Here is an 18,199-nt window from a genome sequence, read left to right on the forward strand (position 1 = left end):
ACTTATCTCTGTATCTGTGCCCTACACTCCCACAAAATGCTTTGAATATTTGCCAAATTTTGGTTGACTCAGCGAGGCCTAAAAACACCGAAAGGCAAACACACACACACCCGCATGATGCGTAAATTAAATGGACGCTCCATTTACAAACTAACACATATATATGTATATATACATATGTCTATAAATTAATGTGAGAAGGCACATCAAACTCTCTGCTTTATTTATAAACGCCGAGTTTAACAATTCGTTGCAGTGAGTCAAGTGTGCGGCCGGCGTAACTTTATGGTTTCGGTGAGTGCGTAAATATACAAAAATATATGCAACGGTATTTATAAAGCTCCACAACTACCTTAAGATACATATATCCGTACATACATATTTATACATACATATATGTACGCGTGCCTCCATTACAACTTACAACCAGACAACTGCCGCCAGTTGTGTGGCATGCGGGCACTTGCCGCCGCTCATTGTGTGATTTGTCTATCAACACCCAATTAATTTGGGGAAATTGCTTACAAGAGACGCTGTGGAGGGCAATGTCGTTGTAAATAAGGGCCCACTTCTGCTGACTTGGCCATATGTTCGTTATATGAAAAGTATACAAGCGCATAAATATTCCAAAATTTTTTCTGTTTGTAAACAAAAAACCATAACATATTAATATAAATTACTTCCTTTAGGGCGAAACGTAAGAAACACCTTTGACATATGTATTTATTTCCTCACGGTCCCAATTATTTGTCTTTCCACTTACACGCTAATTGACAAAATATATTCGGCTGATTCAAAAGTCAACAAGTGTTTGTCTGTCTCAATTAGTTGACATCGCACGCCATTTGACAAGCCGAAACTCACAAGTGACATTTGTCAGACTTTTAATTACCGTTATTTGACTTATTTTCGGTTTTTTTAACAAAACACGCGAACAAAGCTGAATTGTCTATTTATTAATTTCACTCAAGTTTAAGGTTGCTACAATTTTTTGTAGTATTTTTTGCATTAAGCCTAGTTTTTTAGGTGAAAGTGGTTAATTTTCGCGTGCGCGGTATAGAAGTAGTCAAAATTAATTAGAACATATGACACTAATGATTCGCCATCTCCGATATTCGAGGACTGGTGCTTCAGTATAACACAGTTAAATTACGCATGACACAAAAAGCAGTAAACTACGAAGATCACCTCCCAACTGAGCAGACTAATGACCAACATAGGAGGCCCCGCTAAAAAAAGAGAAAGCTTCTAATTTCGACGACAATCAGCGTCCTATTATATGGAGCTAAGATCTAGGCAGATAAAGGAAAACTGGCGTAAGATAGTAACCAGAGTGCACCCCATCACAGCCCTCAGAGTTATATCCACCTACTGAACAGTGTCAAGCCATGTTATATTAGTTATAAGAGGTAATACCCCAATTGACCTTCTAGCATACGAAAGGAAAAAGCTGTGGGAGCTAAAGAATAATAACGAGGGCGTAATAGAACAAAAAATGATGGGAGAATAAGAGTCGCGGTAGATGGATGGCCAGACTAATAAAAGATCTAAACCTATGGACAAGGATTTTTACATAACGCAGCTGTATCCCGTCATGAATACTTCAAAAAATACCCCCAAAGAATGGGAAAAGCCGAAGAGCCGTCTTGCCTATACAACGACGCGACAGAAGACTACGCTGAACATTGAATGTGTGCGCTGGCAACGAGAACGCACCACCTTAGAAGACCTGGTTGGTTCAATAAACGCGGACAATATAATCATCGCAGCAATCTTATCGCGCAGCAAAAACCAGGACCTAGACGCAGGTGCCCAGATGTAAATCTCTCAATGAGAAAAATGGAACGCCACCCTGAAGTAATGCAAATGTGGTCCCAGACGGTTCTTTGGAGGTGTTTTTAGTGACCTGCAACTGGCACATGCCTTGCTGTGACGATAGCACGGATGATGTGGAAAGAATTTTCAATCCCCTCAACCGAAAAAATCAGCTTCCAAAACGTTTAACTAAGTGGACGGCCGACGATGGATGAAGCATGGCTTTATAATTTCACTCGGGAGTCTAATCGACAGTCATCCGAACGGACTGCACACGATGAACCCGCTCCAAAGTATGGAAAAACGCAACAGTCGACTGACAATGCAATGGCGTCTGTATTTCGGCATGCGCATGAACCTTGAAAAAGGAAGGACCATCAACAGCAATTATTATATAGCGTTATCTGACTGTTTGCAAGACGAAGCCGACAAAAACCAGCCGAATTTAAAGAAAAGTAAAGTGCTGTTTCACCAAGACAATGCACCGTGTCACAAATCAGTGAAAACCATAGAAAAAATGCATAAATTGATCTTCGAATTGCTTCTGCATCCCCCGTATTCTCCAGATCTGGCCACCAACTACTATTTTTTGTTCTCAGATCGCAAAAGAACACTCTCTGGGAGGAAGTTTTCTTCCGAAGATGAGGTGATCGCCGAAACTGAAGCCTGTTTTGAAACAAAGGACAAATCGTACTATAAAACTCTTATCGGAAAGTGGGATCAATGTTGAAGCGAACTACGCTGAATAAAAAAAAATTAATTTTGCCAAAAAAATGTGTTCTATTATGGTAGGACGGGAACTTTTTAATTGACCTGCTAGAGTAGCTAAAAAAACTTCAAAATATTGAACTATATTAGATTAAAATATTAATTAATTTTTCTATTATTATTTTGAACCAAAGCCAATCTTGAATCCATTTTCATATTGGAAGTCAATAGAAAAGTTGCCAGTCAATAGCACATGTTTGTCTTCCTATATTACCTTTCCTCATTTATATTCAAAAAGTAAGCCGCCTACTTGCTCTAATAATACAAAAAAAAAATAATAAATAAACAAATTATAATAATAAAAAATGAAAACAAAAAGTTATTTTTGGCCTATTGTTTGTTGTTGTCAATTAAAGTAACATCTCCATTCAACATTTTTACTGCACCGTGTCACACCGCCAGCCTATGTTGACCGACTGTGTATTTTATTTTTGTTTTCTTGTTTGTTATTGCCGTTCGGTGGCTCCAATTAATTCTATTGTTTATTTACTCTATCACGTATTTAATTGGAGTTCCTGAACTAAAGTGAACTGAACTAGCGGTGACAAAAGCGACTCAATAAGTTTATTGTCATGAGAAATGTCATTCAGACCCGTTCGGGTCCGCATGTTGGAGAAATAAATACAAACAAGTAAGGAAGGGCTAAGTTCGGGTGTCACCGAACATTTTATACTCTCGCATGATAAGGTGATAATCGAGATTTCATTATCCGTCATTTACATATTTTTTTTATTTTGGTTCCTAATGTATATACATACTCGTATTATACAGAGAAGGCATCAGATGGATTTCAAAATAACGTTATATTGGAAGAACGCGTGGTTGTGAACCAATTTCGCCCATATTTCGTACATGTCATCAGGGTGTTAAAAAAATATTATAAACCGAGTTTCACTGAAATCGGTCGAGTAGTTCCTGAGATATGGTTTTTGGTCCATAAGTGGGCGACGCCACGCCCATTTTCAATTTTTAAAAAAAGCCTGGGTACAGCTTCCTTCTGCCATTCCTTTCGTAAAATTTAGTGTTTCTGACGTTTTTTGTTAGTCGGTTAACGCACTTTTAGTGATTTTCAACATAACCTTTGTATGGGAGGTGGGCGTGGTTATTATCCGATTTCTTCCATTTTTGAACTGTATATGGAAATGCCGGAAGGAAACGACTCTATAGAGTTTGGTTGACATAGCTATAGTAGTTTCCGAGATATGTACAAAAAACTTAATAGGGGGCGGGGCCACGCCCACTTTTCCAAAAACATTACGTCCAAATATGCTCCTCCCTAATGCGATCCTTTGTGCCAAATTTCACTTTAATATCTTTATTTATGGCTTAGTTATGACACTTTATAAGTTTTCGGTTTCCGCCATTTTGTGGGCGTGGTAGTGGGCCGATTTTGCCCATCTTCGAACTTAACCTTCTTATGGAGCCAAGAAATACGTGTACCAAGTTTCATCATGATATCTCAATTTTTACTCAAGTTACAGCTTGCACGGACGGACGGACAGACGGACGGACGGACAGACAGACATCCGGATTTCAACTCTACTCGTCACCCTGATCACTTTGGTATATATAACCCTATATCTGACTCTTTTAGTTTTAGGACTTACAACAACCGTTATGTGAAAAAAACTATAATACTCTCTTTAGCAACTTTGTTGCGAGAGTAGAAAAATACAATTTGCAGATGCAAATCTATAACACAATAAGTACAAAAATGTAAGCTTTGCATGTATTATATATACTGAATATATTGAATTGGTAGGTGATGTCATTTGACTTTTTGAATGAAAGTTAAACAAATTTATGTATCAAAACGTTTAATTAAGGCACTGAGGTGCTAATAGTAATATAAAACGTATAAGGGAATATAAAGAGAGCCAACTGTAAATGAAATTTAGGCCTGATATACTATATAATTCGACAGTTTAAGAAGAGCTGAAAGAACCTTTTTAAAATATTCTGAAAATATTTTTGGATTTATATTTTTTGAAATTTCGAAAAAATATCGCATTCCAAAAACTCTTTTACTCTTATTCAAATTAACTCTAATGTTTTTAGCGCTTTTATGCTTCAAATTTCGATAGCAAAACTTTTTGAATGACAAACGCTTTGTTATGCAATACCGTATAGTATTTTACTCGCCCTTGAAAAATTATGTAAAATATGCCAGTTTATTCTAAACGAAACAAAATACTACAGCACAAGCAAAATAATATCATAACCCAATAGGGCGACAACAATTTGAAGCCATAATAGAACATTTAATGCCTAAACGGTAGCGGAGCGCAACGAAGCGGAACGAAAACGTCAGAATTAAAAATAAAAAAGACACATACACACACAAAAATATATGTACGAATAATAATTTTTAGCATTGTTGCTTAATATAATAAATTTAGCCTTTTCGGTACCGCTTTTGTCAGACTCTACTGTGCGAAAACCCATTCGTCGAACGTTGGAAAAGATCTTCGGTGATAATAGTTTGAGGGTGATAATAGTTTGAGTGCTTTTGATTTGCAGAAATTATTCAAAGAGGGTTCTGAACGTGTTGACGCAGAACCACATCCAGGACGGCCATCAACATCAACTGATGATCAACACGTCAATAAAAAAAATTAATTGGTGATTGAAAATCGAAGACCAACAAACAAAGATCTTACTGACATCGTTAGAATATCGGAGTGCCCAGTGAAAACCGTTTTCAAAGATCATTTGGACCTACGAAAAGTGAAAGCACAGTTGGTGCCAAATACACAAAATTTTTCGAAAAACATCGTGTGAAAAATGTTTTCTGACTACCAGGATGTCGTTAAACGAATTATTACTGGCGATTAATCTTAAATCTCGCTTATGACCCGGAAACAGGCAATCAATCGGCCGAATATAGTGGCAAAGGTGAGTCGCAGCTGGAAAAGCCACGCCAAAGCAGGACAGAAATCAAGGCACTCCGAATTCCTTCCGACCAAGCAAACTGTCAACGAAGAATATTTTTTTAGTGTTATGCCTGATTTAGCTCCGTGTGATTTCTGGCTCTGCAGCAAACTTAAACGGCCCTTCTGAGGAAACCGTTTTGAGTCAATTGAGGGCATTAAACGAGAATAGCTACGCGCATTGAAATCTATTCCGGAAATTGATTTTAACAACTGTTTCGAGGATTGGAAAAAATATTGGCATAAGTGTATTAGGGCCAAGGAGGATTGCTTTGAGGGGATCGACTTAGATTTTGAAGAATAAACTAAAAATTCTAAAATTATGAACAAAGTCTTAATATTTTTTGCTTATAGTTGTATATTGATCAAGACGAGTATTATAAATAAGAGTATGATAAATTCGCAATGAAATTAGTATATGTATTACATTCATCCAGCATATGGTATATTACTTCACATTGCAAAACTTAAATTGCTCATTCCAAAAACCTGAGACTTTTCAACGAACTATCATATAAAGCGATACTGAGTTGTGAATATGTAAAAGCACATTCTTCAAAATGAAAAGGTATTATAATTGAAGCGAATGTCATCTCGTTCAATTTCACTTCAATAATTTTTATAAATATTCAAATATACTATGTCAACTCGAACTCATCTGCACTGCATCCCCACAAAAAGTGTTGCTGCTTATTTGATCATTTTATTTTGCGGCTTTAATTGTCAATATTGATGTATTGCCAACAAGCTAAGCAGCAAAACGTGTAGCAACGAAATGAGCGAATCAAACTAAAAACAGGCATACAACAACAACAATAACAGAAAAAATAATAACAACAATAACAGAAACAATAACAACAACAATAGCAGCAACAATAAGCGTATGACATAAGCTACTATAAACAGCAAACAAATCAAGCGTTGCAAAGCATTCCGAAGCGTCACTGCTTTGAAGCAAAATAAGTGCTTAATGCTCTGGCGAATTTTAATGGCAAATAAATGTCATGAAATTACACAAAAGTGCTTGCTACATATCACACAAAAAATGAATGATATGAAATATGCGCGACTTCCTATTTGAATAACTTCTTAAGTAGCAGCTGGCGTAACGTATACGCCCTGGCGTCTGTAGGGCTTATGGAAGGAAGTTGGGCTGCTGTGTATGCAATTAAAATAAATAATATTTAGAACACAAGCAATTCAATTGTATTCAAATATAAATATTTCGCACACACTTTCATCTCTTCTTCAGACCACACCTTATGTACGCTCTCACGCCACAGTCATTCAACTCGCCCCAGTCTTAGTCATGACTCGTGTTGGCTTTTGTGTTCATTTTAATGTCATTAACAGCATAGAAGGTGTTCATAACTCGTAAAATTGTTTTATCACCACCACCAACAGCAACAACAACAACAGCCGTAGCAACGGTAGCATACTTTGAAAACAAAAACAAACAAACAAGCAAAACAAAAGGTGGCTACGAACCGGCAACAAAGTAAAGAGCTATTAAATATTGATGTTGTTGTCTAAATTATTGTTGTTATTGTTGTTGTTTGTAGCAGCATCAAATGGCACAACGTGACGAAACGGCGTCAAAGCAAGTTTGCTAGCTCAGTTATACATATGCTCGTGCATATGTACAGTAGCGTTCATATATATAAGTACAACCGGAAGTTGTGTGAAGGGAGTTAAGTTTTCGTTCACATAAAAAGAGATATAAGCTACTTAAAGAGAAAATTTTGCTAATGAATTTGCAAAATACCCCAGACCAAACTTTGTTCCAATAGCATTCAATTTCGATCAACAAAACATTAAAGCTTAACCCTTAAAACTCTTCCTCTTCACGACCTTCTATCGTCAAGAAATTATTTTTCCTTCCAATTTTGTTATTATTTCTCCGGTTTCTAAAGGACTTCATCCTAATTTAATTTTTTTTTTGCTTTTAAATATTATCATCCCTGGTCCACTGATATTCGATAAGCATGGCAAATAACATGAGAAAACCCCACAAAAAAGATTGTAGGTTCAAAAGATAGTACTATATTGCTGCTTAAGACTTTTTCCATTTCCGAATTTGTAGGATCCTTCGAAAGAATAGAGATAAACTACCACTGAGGTAAACAAAATAATTTCTGGTAGAACTCAAGTGTGCACCAAAAAGTGGTCCTCAGGTGAGCTTCGCGATTTTCTTTGATAATATTATTTGAAGAATAAAAATTTAATTGCACTTATTGATCGTTTTACCAGATTTATTTCTACAGAATATAGCCTATCGTAGCCAAGCCTATATAAATATATAGACCAACTCGGTGAAACTACTTGAGATTAGTTAGTAATGTGTGTTTAAAAACGGGTAAAACTAACTAAAATAAATTGCATAAAATCTCTACTTATATTACGGTACGTGAATGAGAACACTGGACTTGGTTTTAGTTTTTATGGAGAGGGTTTTCAATGTGAATCTTATTTTCTCTTTGAAAAACCCTGAGGAATTTTGATTGAATACATATGTTCCGAGCTAATGCTATGAGTAATATATTTCTAATAAACATGCGCCAATAAAAAAAGGAATAAGTTCAATAAAAATTACACAGCTACCAGAAAACGTGCTTAGCACTTTAGCCAAAGCAGTCTCCGTACACCCACACAGAGCATTTCATTTGAGGTTACACGATCCCACGAGTGTTAGGCACGCACTCACAGCCCTCAATGACGAACTCGACAAAGGCGGTCACCAGGCATATAAATATGTACAAAGCGCACACATAATGAAAACACAATCTAAACGAAACACTGACAACAACAAAGTGAAAATGAGGCTGTACAAATAGCGGAAGGACGACCGAGTTTAAAAATGGGAATGGCGTGAAGGACGTTTGTTGATTACGCGCAGGAAACCCAAAGCAAACGTGTAAGCGCTATACAAGTGCATGCTGGAGCATATTTAGACCAAGTACAACGGCATATTTCTGGAAATTAGAACAACTACATATATGGTACCTAGAAATAAACTGAGTGTGAAAGCCGACAAATAAATTTGCTTGCAAAGTTGCAGCAGCCTTGCAATGAACCAAATGCACACTGGGCCTAAAGTACATAATATGTAGAAGGAGTAAGTGAGAAACAAAATCCTGCAGTTAAAAACATGCACGGCCTTATATGAATAGCAGAGCTGTTATACATGTTTCATAACTAAAAACTAACTGGTTTGAAAGTTATGTGAATGGAGATGGTTTGCGGACCGGTTCACAGGGACTATCATCTGGTATATATTGTATATTAGTAGTTAGTAACCAGTTAGTAACTAGTTTTCATCGAAATATTTGGTTGAGCAATGCCTACAACATAACAGAAAAACTCACTGTACAACAGTGACAGTTACAGATACAACAGTTTCTTGAACTTGCTTAAAGCACACATACTTAGATAGCCCATTGAAGTAGAACGTGTGTGTGAAAATAAACAAGGATAAAGGATGCCAAAGCGCTGTTCAAGCAAGCAAAAGTGTGAAAACTATGGCCAAAAGGGACATGACGACACAACGAGAAGTAAAAATAGTGCAAGAAAGCATATACGTTTGCAAAAAAAAAGCTACGGAAGGAGTCAAAGTTTCTCTCCCGACAGTTACAGTGCTCATTTGGCGCTTCAGCGGCAAGTTTCTTCAAACTAGACGCACTGCAGATAAAATCAAACGATCCTGCAGTGAATACTGAATAAAATGGGCTGTGTGGGCGTGTGTGTGTGTAAATACACAGTAGAAAAATAATAACAGATATAAGGAAGTGCAACGCATCGCTTGGGACTATTTATTAAACGTCAAAACTTTAGTTCGATAAGAAATGTGACAGTAATTAGGAGAATGTGTAATATTTTTGAAAGATTTTTGAATTTATTAGGTAAGTATTTATTGTAGTTAAGTGAAAACAACCGCAAGCTGACCACAACGGTTCAAATTATCTAGAAGCTGAAAGGCCTCTGCTTGTTCCAGAAGAATCGAAAACAAATTTTATTTCGATTTGAAAGGAAACTGCTAGGGTTCATTTCATCTTATCGTCACCTGAAATGCAAATAGACGAAGGAAAAACGATTTACTAGAAACCACTCAAGTTGAAACGAAATTTGAGTTTGGGTTATAAAGTAGTTATTTGAGTTTTGGTTATAAAATGGTTATAAATTGGTTATTATATTTGACAACTTTTTTGGATGTTTTTTTTATTGATAGCTGTTTTGCATTTTAGTGATGAAATATGGAACTGAGACCAAGTCAAAACACACTCTGTCTTTGTTGGGATCGCCAATAAATTATCTACTATGAGTGGCTCTCCTACGACTAAACACTTAATTGGGCACTATGCTGTCAACAATATGAGATTCAGTTCCAACATGACGACGCCAGGCTACACAACTCTGTAGTTAGCAGGGACCGTAACTCTTATGACTTTTATCGAAAAAATCAAAAAATAAGAGTTATTTTTGATTTTTATATATTTAGATCAAAAATAAGAGTTATTTTTGATTTTTATATATTTAGATCAAAAATAAAAGTTATATTTGATTTTTATTTTTTATATCAAAAAATAAGAGTTATTTTTGATTTTTATTTTTTTTTTATCAGTAATAAAAATCAATTCAAAATTTTTATTTATTTATTTTTTGCTGTTATTATAACCGTACACCTTAGTTTTACTTTAAAGCTTAACAGAGATTAAGAAACATATTATGTCACAAATTTTGAATTGATTTTTATTATTGATTTAAAAATATAAAAATCAAAAATAATCCTTATTTTTTGATCTAAAAAAATAAAAATCAAAAATAACTTTTATTTTTGATCTAAAAAAATAAAAATCAAAAATAACTTTTATTTTTGATCTAAATATATAAAAATCAAAATTTAAAAATCATACAATATTTCGCATATAGTTCACCTAAAAATCATGATGGTGTAATCAAAACTTTTCTACGATGTTCCTTTATGTATGATTTTTTTTATTAAAAATTGTAAAATAACTCTTATTTCCGGTCCCTGGTAGTTAGTCGTCAGGAAGTCCGGCAGCTTGGTTGGAAGCTTCTCACGCAGCCACCATATAATCTAGATTTTGCGTCAAGTGATTATTATTCGTGTCTGGCTATGACGAATGGTTTGGACGGTGACAATATGCCCTCAAGAGAAGTTTATGAGGCAAGTAGGAAGTGATTTAAGAACGGAGTTAGCCCATGGGACTAAAGCCTTGGACTTTCTGCAAACATTATGTTCCTAAAGTCAACTCTAATTGTTTTGATTTCCATTGTTAGACAAAGATACATAACCAACAGCGGTAGCCACAACAAAAACAACAAATACGCGGAAAATCAGCAACAAAATCGCATAAAATCTATAATTGCATGTACTTGCCGCTGGCTTATGTTCTTGCCACAAGTCATAAAATTACAATTACACAAATGCAATGTTGCTTCATTTGTATATAGATACATATGTATGTATGTATGTTGAGTACGTAGAAACATAGTATGCATGTAAAAGTGGATGTGCCACACACAAACTCGCTGGCAGTGTGTAGAGTTTGGCCCATTTTTATTGCGGTTGCAGCTTTGCCTTTGCTATTTTCTTGTTGATTGCGCACAGACAAATTGCAGGCGCGATAACAACAACAACAACAGCAGCTATAACAAATAAATGCAACGGCGTATAAACAGACGGATGAGCCAGTCAATAAGCACCGAACGGTGTTGCGGCGGGCGGTGGTGGGAAACTGCATTTTTAGCGTGCATCCATGCGAAATTGGGCCAATCGAATTTACTACTACTTTTGTTAGTTTGTTGTCTCTGGAGCATCGAAAATTTTGCAACACAAATTAATAATAATATACACGTATACAAGTCTATCTAAAGCTGGTGTGAGTACAACAGCTGTTTGCTCAGCATCACCGTATAACAGTCCATCAATTCCTTCTAGTGGAAGCTGCCCCACTAGTCGCTTGATGGGCACACTTTGCTTTCGCTTGTTGGCGTTTAAGTTTTTCGGCAACTTGCCAAGAAATTCCACAATCGTGGCGCATAGTGAAATTTCTACTTCGCCGCGTCGATTTGGCTGACAGCCGCCTTGGTAATAAATTTATTAGATACACAGTGTGGTATCTGCTTTAGATTGCCTGCTGGAGATCATAATCAACAGCTCCATGTAGCTGTCAAGTGTAACAGTGCCGAAGTACAGCGATACAGAAGTACAAGTAGGGTATACGAAAGTGTTTTTATAATGTGAATTTATAAGTAGCAAATATTTCAATTCTTGCGACAGCTCAAGGTCGATAAATTTATAACCCTTTAAACGCTTTTAGTTATATAAATACAGTCTAATCTGTTTGAAGTTTAATAAACACATCTGTTTGATGTTTATAATGAACAATTTAAATAAAAAAAATTGTAAACATGATATAAATTCACGTTGGGGCTTGACATCGCCTGTAGAATAACGTTCTCCATTATAAAAGGATTTTAGTATAATTATAGAATGGCATCAGCTTCTGTTCAACAGCTAATGTTTTGATTATAGGCTTTATGTACTTAATTATTAGTTTAGAATTTGTTTAAACACAAAAATATAACAAGTCAATTGAGAAGTGCCCAGCCTGACACATAGATGACGCTGCTAGAAGGCCATCGTCGACAAGATAATTGGACCTTAACAGTGTGGCTTTAGGCATGGAAAACCAACAACTGATCAGATATTCACCATGCGCCAATTCTTGGAAAATACTCGCGAAAAGAGGATCGACACATAACACCTCTTCGTCGATTTTAAAGCTGCTTTTGACAGCACAAAAGGAGTTGCCTTTATGCCGCGTTGTCTGAATTTGGTATCCCCTCAGGACGAATATGGCGTTTACACAGCATTGACGTAAAGCAATACCAAAAGCTCCGTTAGAATCGGAAAAGACCTCTCCGAGCCGTTCGATACTAAACGAGGTTTCAGACAACTCGTGCAACTTCTTCAATCTAGCAAATGGATGAAAACACTCCAGCACTGAGAGTATTCGAGGCGATTGGAGATTCCAAGTGTAGCCAGGTCCTTCTCCACTTAATCCTTCCAACGAGGGATGGAGTCACGCAAGTGAGGAAATTTCTCTGAGCGACACTCATTTGGAAGTGGTCATACACAAGTCTTTTATATATGGCTTAAACAGCTCACGGCTTCCGGTTTTAGAGCAAGTATATACTGGATAGCCAAAAAACCTTCGTTTGAAGGCGAGTTGAAAGTGATTAGGCAAATCTTCCCAGGGTCCTAGACTGAGTTCGGTGAAAAAACACCCCAAATGGAAAGGACACAACAGCCTCCGATGAAAAATTTTTAATGACTACCTGGAAAAAGGAAAAACCATCAACAACGACTATTGCATAGCGTTGTTGGAATGTTACGAAATCGCCGAAAAATTACCGCATTTTAAGAAAACAAAAGTCAATGGACAGCCCCACAAGTTTGTACAAATTATGGAAAAATCCATGAATTGGAGTTCGAATTGATTTCGCATCCACCATATTACCCAGATTTGGCCCCCTGCGACTATTTTCTATTCTCAGATCCCAAAAGAATGCTCGATGAAAAGAAATTTTCATCGAAGGAAGAGGTAATCGTCGAAACTCAGGCCCATTTCGAGGCAAAGGACGAATCGTTCTACAAAAATGATATCGAAAAGTTGCAGGGTTGTTATAAACAGCGTATGAACAAAAAATTAATTTTCCTAAAAAATGTATTTTACTATTGCAGGCCATGGACTTTTCTATTGACCTGTTAATTGCACTTTGGTGCGAAATATTTCCTGATAATAGTGCGTCAAAAATAGGTTAAATCGGCTTTGACGCCTCTTAAGAGAAAAGAAATTTAGATTTTTAAACTGATATGCTTCTAAATTAATATTTTCTTAATTACTCAAAAAAAAATATTTTACTTTAGACTCGTAACACTTAAAGCTACTTAATTGAGCTTGGAGACAATGTCGATTATGCAACATAACCAAGCAAATACAAATCAAATAAATATTTGTTTATTCGTTTTTGCAATCGGCATAGCTTAAACCGCTTCAATTGGGTAGATCTGCAGGGAATATGGCATGTTTGTTATTGCTCAATTGATTATAATTGCTGATGCGCTCTGCCGTTTCGCCCGTGTGATTGTGCGACATTTTGAATTATTTGTTGCATGCAATTGATCATATTTAGCTTGCGGTTTGGTGTGGCGTTGCGCTAAATGGATTTATCGCACGCATGCAATGTGTTTGCAAAATATAGAAATATAAATAAATACAAATGTATGTAAGTGAGTGACTTAAATGAGAGCACGAGTGGTTATCTATATGTATTTCAGTGGAAATTATTATAAACATTAGAAAGACAGATATTTAAGAAGATATACCACATGTGGTTAAGCGCTGCTGCAATCGTTTACAGACACATAAATACATACAAATATGAATGCAAATTGCCGGCGAGAAGAGGCATGAACCGAATTCATTTGTTGCAAGTCGAGCGAAGTCAGACTTGGTGACACACATATACAAGCAAGCAAACATATACATTATAATAATGTATAATAGGTAAATGACTTTTATAATAAAGCTGTTAACATGCATATATACATATGTAAGTGAAGTCATTTGCATGCGCACTGAGCGTTTCATATGTCTTTGCTGCTCGCATTTATTGGCTGTTGCTGGTCGCCGGCTGCTCTGCCTCGCTTGCGAAGACACATCTGTTGGGCATTGTTCCACTGACTTAATTCTTATTGAATTGCAGGCGCGTTTTGTTGCATTGCGCAAGCACAAAAGCAAAAGAAGCACTGGCAACAACAATTACAACTGACTGCAACATGCAGCACCAGAAAAGTGTTTTATTCACAATTTCATTTTTCAAGTTTTTTTACTTTTTGTATCATCTTTCGCTCTTTTAAATCATACTGCTTTAAATAGCCTTTTTGTTATGGAAAATGGTATTCAGTTACGGTTTGCATGGCGGTGAGTACAATGCTCCCATTTTTCGCTGCGCAACAGTGTTGCATGTTTGGGCGTTGTTGATATGTAAATTTTTCAAAAATCATAGATGGAAAATATTGTGTTGGTAGAGCATGGACAATTTGTTAAAGAAATTTTTGATATGAGAACTGAGAAAAGAAAAATAATACTTGAAATAATAAACTGTCTATAGCTGATCAAATATTCCCAGCAAAATCATTATAATTTTGTTTTATAGTAGAAACCGTGGCATCATGAAATACCAAGTATAAAGCGAAGTATCTCACACCTCAATATAAAACAGCTTTGTTTTTACACCTTTAGACATGCAGCTTAGCTGAAGGCGTATAAATAAGGCACTTGAGCAGATTTGCAATGAGTACAACCCGCTTGGTCGACACATAAATTCTAATTGCTGGAGTTTTTTTACCTGGCTTCACAATGGATTGACTATAATCAGTCAAAGTGTGATCTTCTCTTGCGATCAGACATATAACCTAACCAAATATGTGAAGGGAGTGGTGGCCCTGTTGTCTGTCAGTGCTATATTTCTAGCTTTTCAGGTTCTTAGAAGCATAGTGAATATAAAGCAAAGAGTTGTAACTTATTAGGAATGATCATAGTAATTACATATATCACGATTTGATGCCACGACAACCAAATACGTTATTTCATTTCTTTCAATTAAATATACTTACATACATACGTCGGGTATTTTAAAATCTATGATCGAGCAATAAAAATAATTTAATATAACCATTATTGAAAAATTTCTCACTTAACATAGATTTACTACTAAATAATATATACATATGTACATACATACATACATATGTATATTATGCATTTGCTACATTCATAACGCGCAATCGGCAATCTTCGAGCAAAAGTGCATTTGCACGCGAGCATGCTGAAACATGTTTGCCAAACTAACACATCGTGCACTGCTTTTCTAAATTGCATTTGCATAAGTACTTTCACTTCAATTTATTATTACAAACTTATCACTTTACATTCACAAATTCAAATAATTATTAAATAATACTCAAAAAACTCCACTAAATGATTAATTTATTACTTTTTCACAAACTTTGATCGCGACCACATACCGACGCGCACTTACCGACACACGACTTTAAACAGAGAATGTTAACGAACATGCATGAAATTGTATTAACATTCGGTCAGTCAATTGCACTTGTTTTCTGCAGTGCTGCTCACCTGCTTCGTGATAACGAAACTACAACTGCATTTGCATGCGCAAACATGTAACATTCCTACACTATGGTACTGTGCATGCTGTAACGAAATTACAGGGCAACTTTCGGCAGGTTAACAGTAGCATAAAATGAACAAATTATATTTCTTTGTTGTTTGCTCGGAATTATAACAGCAATGCCAAATAGTTCGTTAACATCAATGCTCATAAAGAGTTTTTATACACTTAAAGTAGGTTGAATCATATCGATAGCTTTGATTTATAATATTCTTAAATCTATAAAATAAAAAAAAAGATAATAACAAACGATTTACATTTCTCTTTTCAGATCTTATAAACCAGCAAATCAAAACTAGCAACTTGGAATTAATGAAAACCATTGACTGATTTACTCTGCCAAAAACCTAGCAAACGACCTACCTACTAAGGTCTTAAAATATATAAAAAATTTATCAAAAAGTAGTTAGCAGCGAATAAAATTTATAAAAAACATTTTTTAGCTTTTTATATAAAGCGATTATTTGCGCTAACATTTAAAATAAAATATCTGTGACATAAAAAATTACAAAAAAAAATATAACCACAGAAATAATAAAAAATTACCGTCATCATAATCAAAATTCAAAACAAATAAATAAATAAAAAGTGAGCAGAACGCAAGCAACAAATTACTAAATAATCAGTTCCACGTCATTTGACGTAACTTTTTCTACCAACAATTATCAACCAAAAACACACACACTCATCAACAACAACTTCGACTCGTCATTGGCACCACGCGAACGCAAAACGTTGCAACACCAGTAAGCTAGAAAGGAATGCAGCGCTGTCCCTATATACATGAGATGCGAGAACGTTTACTGAACGAGCAGCCGCGAGAATCAGTACCGTTACAACAAATGGAGCGCGCAAATCTACTAGACAATCGACAATCGGCTGATTCGAATCAGGTCGGCACAGTGGTCAAGGTAGGGGCCGTCTAACATACTCGTACCAAGGATATGCAAGCGCAGTGCAACTGTTAATTATAACTGTTTAATTTTTGCTTAGCAAAATATTTTTATAATTAATTCGAAAATTCTTTTAATCATTTTTTTAATATAAATTTTTTTCTATAGCGAATTCTTTTAAGCATTTTGAAATAGTTTTCATGCTCCTTGCCTTGTACAGCGTTGTTGTAATTTTTACATCGTGTTACATGCCGTTACACCCATACATACAAACAAACAAAAACGTTTTGTGGAATATCCTTGCACGAGTACCGATTGCCCCGTTTAAGTATTTATAATTATTTTATGAAAATTCAAAAAAAAAAAAAAAATTATATTAAATTATTTATAGACAAGCATTTTGTTTTGCAAATTCATCTCAACACAAATCAGTGTAAATTGATCGTTTTTGTAAATTTGAAAATACAACAATTTTGTTGTTACACATACATACATATACATTGCAACAACAACACACGTTTTTGCATTTATTTCGTTAAATTGGAATTGATCGTATGTGAAAATATGAATTAGTTGTTTTCAGTAAATGCATATTTGTTTCTAAGCACAACAACAAAAACAACATTACAAATGAAATAACTGCGTAATGTATAGTAGAGTGAATGGAAGCGCCACCTCAGGTTAAACTCCTTACAATAATTACAGAAGACTTACTGCATACCATTCGTAGATTTACCTGTTTATTAAACTATATTTTCTAAACTCTTTTTCTCACAATTTTGTTACTGAAAGTTATATAAAATAATGTAATAATATCCGCATGCTTAAGTTATTATATTTATGCTTTTAAATAAGTTTTAAAAATACATAATTACTCGGCCATCGACACTTTTTAATTGTTTGATTAGAGCATGTTGAATGAGCTCACAATCCATGTTGTCTGTTATAGTAATACAGTTAATACAAAGTACCCGGAAACTCTAACTCAAACACTTCCACCCTTTACAAAAGAGACTGGAGGTTAATACAGAATACCCCTTGAACACTTTTCAATTCAATCTAATATATAAGGTGCGTTCCAAAGTAAACAGGACTTAAACAGCACACATTTTTTTTTTGCATGGTCTAAAAGCATGTCGAACGAGTGTTTTAGCTCGTTGGCCTGCATGGCCGCCACTATGCCGGTGAAAGCCATTTGACTGCCCTCTACGTCTGCATAACGCTTTCCTTTCATGGGCAAATACATATTTCCGAAAAGGGAGAAGTCGCACGGTGTTATATCAGGTAAATACGGGGAGTGAATAGTGGTTAAAATGTGATTTTTGGTCAAATAATCGTCCTTGGAATGTTGGATTCTGAGCAATTTTTGGCCGTCAGTCCATTTGTGAGGAACAAGCCGTGCACACACCTTTTGTAAGCCCAAATGTTCGGTCAAAATGCGATAAATCGATGTTTTGGAGATGTTCATTGTCCATTTCCATGAATTTCAATGATGATTTTGGCTGATTT

The 18,199-nt window shown here is 35.5% G+C and overlaps 1 protein-coding gene across 11 annotated transcripts in view; it reads left to right on the plus strand.

Annotated features, from left to right (window-relative positions):
• The window catches only part of LOC105234191 (proton channel OtopLc), a 121,647-nt gene that overhangs the window by 44,989 nt on the left and 58,459 nt on the right, over positions 1–18,199 (plus strand). For 7 of the 11 annotated variants that reach the window (XM_049456534.1, XM_049456528.1, XM_049456535.1 and 4 more), the window contains one exon: positions 16,069–16,708. In XM_049456534.1, coding sequence (XP_049312491.1) covers positions 16,559–16,708 — 150 coding nt within the window. In that variant the 5' untranslated portion in view covers positions 16,069–16,558. The remainder of the gene's footprint in view (positions 1–16,068; positions 16,709–18,199) is intronic. The other 4 variants (XM_049456532.1, XM_049456542.1, XM_049456536.1 and 1 more) reach the window with 1 other exon arrangement.

Source organism: Bactrocera dorsalis, chromosome 4 (genome assembly GCF_023373825.1).
Source record: "Bactrocera dorsalis isolate Fly_Bdor chromosome 4, ASM2337382v1, whole genome shotgun sequence".
Classification (NCBI taxonomy): Eukaryota; Metazoa; Arthropoda; class Insecta; order Diptera; family Tephritidae; genus Bactrocera; species Bactrocera dorsalis.